The following is an 11,394-nucleotide window of genomic DNA, read 5'->3' on the forward strand; positions in this document are numbered from 1 at the left end:
CTCAAACCCCTCCACCACGATAAGGTAGCAGCCCAATATTTGAGCTGAATTACAATCATTCTATTTACAATGTGTTAACATTTTTAAGACTTCTTAAAGATTAATTTAAGACATTTTAAGGCTAATTAAGGCCTTATTTTTGGATTGATGAATTCAATGACTTTTAAGACTTTAAGGATCTGCAGGAACCCTGTTTGAGGGTCTGAAAAACAAGCTGAGTTGAGCTAAAGATCTGATGTCATCAGATAACAGGACATTGATTGACCAGAGAGCAACACCAATTATGGGCGTCTCCTTCATTACAATCAAACCCACAAACTTTTTTAAAACCTCCCATTTGCAGCACGCATGTTAGGAAACCGTGATGGGTTTTGTGATTTTATTTAACTTATTTGCCCATTATTATGTTGTAGCTATGTGGTGGCTGCATGATATTAGAAAATCTTGTGATGCTGATACTACTTGTAAATACTGAGATGACGATATCCAGTGCAATGTTTCCTTTTTTTCCTCTCCTCCCTTTGTAGTCTCTACTTCCTACTCGATGTGACTTTTAACATTTTTGGCAAAGTCATTTATGTCTGCTGTGAGCTGTTGCAGCTATTGATACTCTGTCCTTCTGGCTATGACAACATATTTGTAATATGTATTGTGCAGTAATATGAGCACCAGTGACCCAGAGAGGAAGAAGTGGGCAAAGAGAATGGATGGATGTGTTGCTGTGAGTCGTGGTCAAACTGCACAATGTAAAAACAGCTGACACTGCAAAAACAACAACAGACACGTGAAGAGGTCAATCTGTGCAGCTCAGAGACAAGAGGCAGTAATAACATGCAGTCTGTGGGATTCAAAGTGGTCACGTCTGGTTCAGCTACGCTCACTTCATGTCTGTGAGGTGAGTCCGTGTGTTTGTGCAGGTCTGAGGCACAGAATGAGGTCCTGACAGACCAGGTACCTGGTCAGCTTGATGGTGTTGTCCAGTGCAGCAGACAGGAGCAGGCTGTCGTTCTGTCTGTTGAAGGACAAGCCTCGGATCTGTTTACTGTGGATGGGAACGTACTGACTGGCTTTCATGTTCACCATGCTCACCTTCTTCACCCCACAACCTGAGGAGAGGACAGACAAACTGGACTTCAGTGACTTGTGTAGAAACGTCTGAACAAGATGAAGGCCTGGCCTGAGTCTGAACTCATTAAAACAACTAGGGTGGGGGGAACCATTTAAGTCAGAACACTTCAAATGTCAGCTGATTAAAACTATGCTGGGTCTGTATTATGAATCGGATATATAATATTTCCCTCTGAACTCAAGTATTTTACCTAAAAAATCTGGATCATTGCTCAGTCTGCTGTAAATTAAGGTATAAAAAACCTCTAAAACAATATTTATGTTTAAAAAGATGATTAAGTTTAAAATTAGTGGGAGAATAAACCACCTAGAGGAAATAGGATATGAAGATATCTGATGTTTTTGTTCTGTATTTTTTTGTAAATATGGCGATTATAGAAGTGTTTTTTTAAAGGGGCAAATAAAATAAGAGTTTTCTTCAATCTGCAGCCTTTTCATTCACAGCATGATTTACTTTAATTTACTGTATATAGACTGTTTTGTTTTTATGAATGAAATAAATAGAAAAATATATATAATTAAATATTTAGGCAGATGTGGCTACCTGTGTGCTTTTGTTCAGGCATTATGTGGGCGACTACAGATTTACTCTCCTGCCTGTTTAAAGCATAGTTAACAGCTACATAAACATTTAAAATCAGATAAATTCATGTATAAAATGAATAAAGACCATTCTGTGAGAACTGCAGATTCTGTTAAAGAACATTTGTCAGAGTTTCAGGCTTCAAGTTTAAACTGTTGTTCCTGAATATTCAAGCTTTAAATACAGACGTTTATTTTAGTCCTAAGTGCACACGAGTAAACCGATCTGACAGAGCAGAGGTGAAGACATCAGGTCTGTTTGTCGGGTTACTGAAGAGGACTTCTCACCGGGCACCAGCGTGGCCTGAGGGGAGGGCTGGGAGGCCAGCAGGCAGCTCAGAGGCTCACAGTAGGACAAAACCCTGCAGCCTCCAGCGTGAGACAGTAGCACCGCCCTGGAGAAGCTGTACTGGGCCGTCCTGAAGCCGTCCACCTTCTGAGACGAGCCGAAGGAGCTGCAGCTTGACGAGGAAGAGGAGGTGAAGGGAAGTGAACTCCGGCCTGTCTGGGCCATCAAGACCCTCAGCTCCTGCAGAGATGGGGACAGTGAAACCAGGGTTAACGGACACTTGCTACCTGCACCATGTTTCAGAAAACTCCACAGAGACGAAGACAGGAAGAACATTTAACTCTAAATGCACCTTTTTCTGTTCAGGTTCTGGTGTTAAAAGACACAAAAATAGTTACATTTTTATTATGATGTGCACATCCATGGACTGATTAGTAGAGTTCTATATGAAATAAACAATATTAAGAGCAACCACACATGAAGTTTGAAAGCTGACTGCTCTTCACTGCAAACAAAGTGTTGATTTTAAAAGTCCAATTTCAGATCAAATGAACTAAAGCAGAGAGTTTACAGAGCCAGGGTGAGGCTGATCATCAACCTCCAGCCAAAAGGGTTGTGTCGTTTCTCAATAATCTAAATAAATAAATAAATAAATAAATAAAATAAAAACCAGAGATAAATTTTCAGGCGTCGACTTGGGTCACGTAGTTCTAACCGTTTAATTCTTAGTTATTATGCCTGATCCCAGCTGTCTATTCAGCTGCAGCATTGCAATGTTACAAGGGCTGCACAATATAGCACAAACTTATCGTCATCGTGAGAACAGCCTGTGCAAAAGGGATACTGCAAAAAAAATGCATGAATTGCAATAAATGGTTAGCTTTAATGTTTGCATTTGTGTGTTTTTGTCAGCATCAGTCTGATAAACAAAATGATGCCTCATTAAATCATATCCACTCTGTCATGTTGTAATTAAAATGTTAGTTGTTTTTTTTTTAGCTCTGAACCAGAACAGAAAGATAAACACTGCATATTTAAGTTTTTTTTCCCCGTTTATCTCAAGTAGGGCTGCAACGAATCGATAAAATCGATTATTAAAAGCGTTGGCAAAGAATTTCATTATCGATTCGTTATGTCACGGGATTTAAGTGTCCCTCGCCGTGTCGCGGAGCCGATTACGTCACTCGCAGAGCGTTGTCAATGACTGCAGTTACCAAGAAAAAAAACTCTACCTGTAAAAATCCGCCCTTTCTGACTCTCGAGTGAAAAGCAGAGACTACGAACTTTAAACCAGTTTTAAAATTGTGTTTTTAGGCCAAGTAGATCTTAAGATATGATAAGAAGTATATGACGCAGTTTAATGTTTTTTGAAAGACGTCTGATTTGATGTGCGCTGCGTCGCGAGGAGGAAATGTGTGCGGGGGAGGAGGGAGACCTTAAATCCACCGTTTCATCCTCCTCTCGGGCCAAAAGTATAAAAACTCTCCAGTTGTTTCTGACTGAGGTCCAAAGTTATTTGTTGAGCAGCAAAAAGTTTCAGGACGAAAGAAAAAAAAAAAGACGCAATCGAGCAGCAGGTCTGCAGGGAGAGGGGAGCAGGAGGGGGGCTGCTTCAGAACCGTTTTTTTTTTTTTGGGTCAAACAATGTTTTAGTCAAACAGAACCAACAAGAATGAAACAAAAAGTAAAGAATTGGAGAAAAAAATAAATGTTAAATGTAAATAAATTCTAATTATAATAAATTAATAATAGTTTTACATCTAAAAATCATATTTTATTATTTTAATCTATTTTCCTCATTCAGCAACCTATTAAATTTCTGTTATGTTTCATGTAGGAGAAATACACATTTTTTTTCAGTCAGTATTTAATACAGCTGGCAAAATAAATTGTTAAAATATGTATTATGTGCTTCTGTTTTTTTTTTTTAATTCAGGAGATAATAAAAAAATCCTTCATTTTATGGAAAGACCCTCTTGATTCAAGAGAAAACTTTTTTTTAAATGGCTGCTTATTAATTGTTAATCAATCTATAAGATAAATCAACTTCAGATTAATTCATTAATCAATAACTTGCATCCTTAAGGAGTTAAAGGGGACCTATTATGCAAAATTCACTTTTTAAAGGTTTTTTTTACTCAACTTTGGGTATGTACTTCTAAAAAAAAGTCCTAGGACCAAAAAAATGCACCCAGGGGCATATTTACTGTAAGTAAATGTATTTTTAATGTATATTAATGACAAGTTTTACACTTCCGTCATTTTGTGATGTCACAAGCCGTACGACAACCCACCGGAACCTGCATTCAGCCCCTTACCTAGCAACCCCCCGGGGTGAGACTCCACCTCCTCAGTATAAAAAGCCGTCACGGTTGTTGTTGTGCAATGTGTAGCTCATTTCACTACAAGCCTCCAATAGGACAACGGGTAGTGTTGGACCAAAGAGTGGGAGACCAGGATTTGAGACCGGCACAGACATACCATAAAAATTTCTAGGACCCATAATTGGTCTCCTTTAACTTAATTTATGTCTACTCATATTCATGTAATTAAGCATTTTAATGATTTGGCCGATTAATCAAAAAAATAATCAACTGATTAATCGATTATTAAAATAATCGTTAGTTGCAGCCCTAATCTCAAGTCATATTGCTGTCACAATATTAAGCACTGTTATTGCAGGTTTTCCTGATATGGTGCAGGCCTCGTTTCCACCCAGCTCCATCAGGACGCTCAGATACCTGCAGCTCATGCTGTGCCTGTCCGTATTTGTTGGTGACGACCTGCAGTTTGAGTTTGTACTCAGCTGACTCCAGCTCAGCCTTCCTCCTCAGAGACTGCTCCTGCTCCAGAGATCTGCAGAAACACACAAACACTTTTACCACTAATCTCACAAATAAGACATGATTTTTTTAAAGCTTCTGCAAATAAATTTAATTTAATTTAGACTTTTCAGTTGTTTCAGTTCAGCTCAGAGGCAAAACGGTGGTGGGCTGACTTTGTTTCACCGTGGCAACGTTAAAAATAAAACCAAGAAAGGAAGAAGGCACCTTAGAGCCAGACTGATGTGTTTTGGGTTTTTTAAAAGGCCTTTCTTGTTGTCTGCACCTTGTTCACCTGAGGAATCATCAATGTCGAGTTGTTCTGAATTAATCTGCAGGTCTGACACTTTTCTTCTCAGCAGGAATGAAAGTTCCTTTTAGACAATTCACAGGCCTGTCACGATAACAAATTTTGCTGGGCGATTAATTGTCTCACAAATTATTGCGATAAGCGATAATATTGCCTGGTGACCATTTTACAACTAATAATTATAAAAGCGTAATATGTAAGTGTAATAAATCAATAAACTTTAATTTTTAAAGAATGTTTAACAAAGTGGACTGTCAGTCTCTAACAAAAATGCACTTGAATAAAAAAAAACAAAGAACAACAAAATGTAAATTAAACACCACACACAACTTAYACAGTAAATAAACAATATTAAAGAGCAGCATCTCTTTAGAGATGAAGCAAACTACACAGCCTGGTGAGGACCCACTGTTTCTTATGGGGAAATAAGCCCAGTTCACATCCCATGTAAGGCTAGGTTTAGGGTCAAATGGTAATAGAAAATACTGGTATATGAATGAAAGTCAATGCAAAGTCCCCATGAGGATAGAAGAACAAACGTGTCTGTGTGAGGAGGGGACTGTCTGTCGGTCTGTCTGAGTGATTGATGGGGTCTCTGTCTGTCTGTCTGAGTGAGTGATATTCTCTCTCTCTCTCTCTCTCTCTCTCTCTCTCTCTCTCTCTCTCTCTCTAAACAGGAGGGGAGGAGTCAGCTGAGCACAGACAGGGAGAGACACAAAGTAAACAAACAAGTAGGAAAATGAAACTTATCGTCCTCGTTTTTTTTTACCGACCTCAAAAAAAGTTATCGTGCAATTAATTGATATATTGTCTATCGCGACAGGCCTAACAATTCACACATTTAATTCTCCTCAGCTGTATGTGCGGTCACTGATGTGTGTTTAAATCTACACTAAGGAAGCAATCAATCAATCGACAATTAATTGTCAAATAATGGTTTATTAGATCAACTGGTAAAATCTGCTTAGACGGACCAGAAAGATGCATCCTCTCCCAGATTCTGTTTCAATTTATTCAGAAGTAGGGACTTGAAAATTTAAAGCAGTTGTTAAATTATGTTGATAGGCCAAGTTAAAGCAGAATTATGATAAATATAGACCCTTTTTCCCCCTTAAAATGACGTCCGATTTGATGAGCATGAGCAGGAAACACTGTCCCATGGAAAAAAAACACAGCAATCCTTCGTCAGTTTCATCCTCCTCGAGACGATAAAATAAAAACCCTTTGATCGTTTCTCTGACAGAGGCCCAAAGTTGTTTGTCAAGCAGAAAAAATTCTACGGGACGAAGAAAATAAAACGACACAAAAGATGAATGAAGTTTGGTGGTGATGAAGAGAGAGTGAGAGCAGGAGAGAATTGCGAGATCTTTAGCGCTACACGTTTGGATTGTACAGTTTGGCGTGTAGTTCAGTGTCTGTAGACTTTCATCTGTTTTAGTCCAAACAATGAGCTGAGCTCAGAGCTCGGACTCTGTGCAGAGGGGGAATGAGACGGCCCACCTGCAGAACCAGGGTGACTCTGGTCCAACAGAACCAAAAATCAGTTCTGAGCTCTGGAGAACAAAAAAAAGTCTGTTGTTTAAACCAGAGATTCTTAACCCGTGGGCCGCGAGCGCCACCTTGAGGGCCTCAAAAGAACAACAGATTTTCACTTTGGGCCGCAGAGGGCCGTGGAACCGCATTGATTTTGAATAAGGTGCAATAGTGCTGGGCGGTATCCCGGTTCGTACCGAATATCGTTTTTTATTTTTGCTGTGACATGAATTTTCTGAATACCGACATACCGGTTTAAATAGCCACGTGCGGAACGTTTCGTCACAGCCGCCAGTGAACTGTTTCCCGGGGGACACTTTTCTTCGCAGCACCACTATGCGCATTAGCATGCTTATGTTACTGTTGGAATAGCTGCAGCGGCGGGTGGCAATTCCGCTGCTCATATTGGCTGACATAAAACAAAAACCATTCCGTTTTCGCCATCGCTTAATGTAGTTAACACATCTTCTGGGATGTGCACGGTTAGATTTAACATGCGACGTTAAAAATGGAGTCGTGGAGACGCATGGAGACTTTGGCTGTGTCCAAAACGACAGGCCGGGTCCTCCAGAGGACCCAGACTACACGGTCATGGCGGGCCGGGTCCTTGGTAGACCGGGAAGACCGGAAAAAAAGAGGCTGTGAATTTGGACGGTCTAGCCTCCCCTCCTTACCCCGGCGTACGTCATGTCACCTAGCAACTGTGACGACGCTAAACAAGCAAACTTAAATCAAAACTAGAAGAATATCAATTCATTAGCATTATTAATATCACAAAACTATAAAATTAACTTAAAAGTATCATTTGAAGAACTATTTGACTCGCTGTAGGTTCATGTTTATTTCGCGTTATTTATGACGAAAAAATAATATTTAAAAACATGTCCATACAAATGATAAAAGTATTAGAATTACAACCGCTAAACTTTTTTAATTTTTATATCACCATATTTTTATTTAAATGTATTCTTTTCTCTCGCTTCGTCCGCCATTACTAGCATAAAAAAACCTCCGGTCGGGCCGCAATGCATTATGGGATATGCTGGGCCAGGAAGGATTAATCAGATCCGTCCTTCAAATCGGGGAAAAAGGACGTATTTGTCGGCCGCATCAGAGGAGTCTTTGGTTTTGGACGTCCTTCGTCGCGGCGCTGTGACGTATGCGGCCGACAAATTCGACCTTCGGAGGACCCGGCCTGCCGTTTTGGACACAGCCTTTAGCATGCTTCTTTTGTGAAAAGCCCGGGGAAGAAGTTTTGTAGTGGAGTTGAGCTGACTGGTGTGCAAGGTGAGTCGTGCTGGTAATCTTTATTAAATAACATAAAACAATAAACCCGATAATCTTTTCTTAACCCTCCTTCACGACGGACCAAAATGCATGATTACTGTTTCCAACCACTAGTCAGAGAAAAGACACAGAGGAGGGAAACAGCGACACAGACACAGTAAAGAAAAAAGTTAAGCAGGTTTTGTACATTTTACTATCAGCTGGCCTGTGATGAAAAGAAAAATACAGTGATATACCGTGAAACTGGTGTAAATGTTGAAAATACTGTGATAAAAAATTTTGGTCATACCGCCCAGCACTAAGGTGCAATACACTTTCTCACCACAGAAGCGGTAGTGCACCACTCAGATGTTTAAAACCTTTTAGGGCTGCCCAACCCTGGCCCTCAAGAGCCCCTATCCAGCATGTTTTACTTGTTTCCCTGCTATTCAGCAGGTCTTCAGAAGATTGTTAATCACTTATTCATTCAAACCAGGTGTGTCAAATCAGGGAAACCTCTAAACATGCAGGAAAGGAGTCCTTGAGGACCAGGGTTGAGAACCACTGCTTTAACACGTTATCTAATTTATTATTTATACATAAATGGCAAAGAGTCAATGACTTCCAGAGGCAATACTAAAATCATAAACTGAGTCTATATTATATTTTGAAAATGTCTCATCAAGCTCAGAGAAGCTCGAGGTGTTGGTCAACATTTAAAGCACTGATTTTTAGATGTTTCCCTGATTTGACACCTGGTTTGAATGAATGAGTGATTAACAATCTTCTGAAGACCTGCTGAATAGCAGGGAAACAAGTAAAACATGCTGGATAGGGGTACTTGAGAATGGAAACCCATTTTAAATGAAAAGTTGAAGCAAAAATGAAAGTAATACGTCAAAAAACACCAAAGTTTGTCACTAATATGAAGAGCAGCTTTAGTTTTTACCAGGCAATATTTTAAAAGTTCAAAACATTATCAAATACAGTTGCAGATACAATTAAATTTTAATTTTCACTTTAAATTAATTTTTATAGTTTATTTTTAAACATTTTGAATGTATTTTAAATAAACTTTAAACTTGTCAAAAAGCTGTTGTTACTGTTATTGTTTGTCACTAATATGAAGAGCAGCTTCTGGTTGCAAAAGTTTAAAAAGGCTTTGTTTTCATTTGTACTTTATCAATTTTATTTTTACATATTTTTTTTAATTTGAAACATTTAGATTAAACATTTTTAAATTTATTTTATGCCCACAATTTTATTTTTTTAATTGTCTATTTTTGTTATTGTTMATATTAAAAAATATATATTTGTGTGTTGATAAGCCTGAGTGGTCTGTTGACTGATCGTTGTATTTGTTCAAACAATTGTTATGGGCAGGTTGCAATATAAAAATGTTTGCCATAATCACATATGTGATTATTTGACAGGATTATTACTTTTAACTGTTAGTGTATTTAATTTAATTATGTTAGTTATGATAGTTTAATTATAATGTAAATACAATAAAAATTAAACCAAGATTTAGAATAATTATCATTTTGATCCATACATTGGTAGTAATGTGTGACTGGGCCTCGTGACAATTTATGTTCAACAAATTGGGCCCCGAGTTCAAAAAGGTTAAGAACCCTTGGTTTAAACCACAGAGAGAACCAACAAGAAGGCAGCAAAAAATAAAACTGAGACAAAAAATTTTAATTCTAAATGTAAATGCACTCTAAAATTAATAATTTATTAACAACAGTTTTACATCTTTGTTCATGGAGGATTAAGTGTTTCACATCTTTTATTTTTGGACTGTACTTACTGTACTTGTATAGCGCCTTTCCATCCAACCAGGATACTCAAAGCTCTTTACATAATCTGTGTCCTGACAGCCAATACAGGTCAATCTATAGAGACTAATCAGTGCTTTAAATCACATTCAAACACTGATGGGACACATCAGAGGCAGTGGGGGTTCAGTGTTTTGTCCAGGGACACTTCGACATGTGCCAGAATAGTGGGGAATTGAACCACCAACTCTTGGATTAGAGGAACGACTCCACTAACCACTCATTTATTCTTTTATTTCCATCCAGCAGACTAATAGCTTTCTGTTTTGTAATATTTTATAAATATGTCCAAGTTTAACGATGTGTGAGAAATCCACAATGCTTTTGTTTTTTTCAGTCAGTGTTTATTAGCTGGCAAAATAAATTGTTCAAATATAATGATGTGCTTCTTTTCAGCATATTCTTAAAAAGGACTGACCCTTTATGTTCTGAAAGGACCCTTGAGTCAAGAGAAAACTCAGGTTTTTAAGAAAATGGCTGCTCATCTTGTTAATCAATTGATGATCAATCAACTTTAGATTAATTAATTAATCAATAACTTGCATCCCTAATCTACACGTGACAAAGACATAAAGCTTTACAGAAGTGGCTGCCTGCACATTCTCACAGCACAACACGTTTTATAACTTGTGAAAGAGCAAAAGCAAACAGTGTGAATGTGAACCACACCAACTGAAAATGTAAAGAAAGCTTGCAATCTTGGTCCCCCAGTCGAATTGAGTCTAGCGGACCATCAGATGTGAACAGGACCTGTGTGACATGTCAGAGTGTAGTGTATCAGAGGTCTGACTCACTTCTTTAAGCTCTCCTGCTCAGAGTTGTCCAGAGCTCTCAGCTTGGGGGCGTACAGCAGCACGATGTCTGACCGCTTGGCCTTCTTGTTGCACTAAGAACATCAGAGACACACAAAGCTGACAGAAGCCCCACTCGTGTGGTGCTGGGATCGCCCCAGTGGAACTGTGGGCCTTGCTCACTAGGAGTGTAAGAAAATATTGATACACTGAAATATTGCGTTGTTTCATTTCCCAATAATGTATCGATATTCTAAAGCCCTGTATCAATATTTTATTAAGGTTTAAAACATCAACTTTCCTACCAGCCGTTCATTTTTATGTTGTAGTTCAGCCTCTGACAGCTAGTTGGCAGCAGTGAGCCAGCCATTTGGCTCCTCTGCCTCTTGAGCGCCAGAGAGTTAAGTGTAGCATTAGCATTGTGAGTAAAAATTAGCTTCATGCTCAGATAGCTGAATCTGAGCGGAAAAGACCGACAACCTCTGCCTTCTAAGCTGAGGTAATGTTACGAACAGTTACTTATTTGTCAGAATGTCTGTATTTTAAGCCAAATTGTCTCGTGTGCCCTTTATCCAACTGTAGTCAGCCTTCATGTTGCGCATATAGCGCATGCGTCTATCACCTCGAGCGAGCTCAGCACCCACCCCCACCCCTCATGACATAAAACTCTGTTGCTCAATGTCCAGCTGATCACATCAAAGTCCATATGCTTTAAGTTTATCCTGCTGTGTTTGCTTCAAAAATGGTTTAACTGTGTTGTTTAGCTTCTCCATTTATTTACTGTTTATTTTCAGGACCTGCCCTGCTGTTCAACCCACAGTTATACAAATCA

General features: G+C 38.8%; 1 protein-coding gene across 1 annotated transcript in view; it reads right to left on the minus strand.

The window, feature by feature from the left end:
• The window catches only part of rfwd3 (ring finger and WD repeat domain 3), a 27,092-nt gene that overhangs the window by 12,776 nt on the left and 2,922 nt on the right, over positions 1-11,394 (minus strand). The window contains exons 5-8 of the mRNA XM_014019339.1: positions 10,566-10,657; positions 4,741-4,855; positions 1,999-2,239; positions 956-1,106 (exon numbers count right to left, since the gene is read on the minus strand). Coding sequence (XP_013874793.1) covers positions 956-1,106; positions 1,999-2,239; positions 4,741-4,855; positions 10,566-10,657 — 599 coding nt within the window. The remainder of the gene's footprint in view (positions 1-955; positions 1,107-1,998; positions 2,240-4,740; positions 4,856-10,565; positions 10,658-11,394) is intronic.

This window comes from Austrofundulus limnaeus, unplaced genomic scaffold (genome assembly GCF_001266775.1).
Source record: "Austrofundulus limnaeus strain Quisiro unplaced genomic scaffold, Austrofundulus_limnaeus-1.0 Scaffold217, whole genome shotgun sequence".
Classification (NCBI taxonomy): domain Eukaryota; kingdom Metazoa; phylum Chordata; class Actinopteri; order Cyprinodontiformes; family Rivulidae; genus Austrofundulus; species Austrofundulus limnaeus.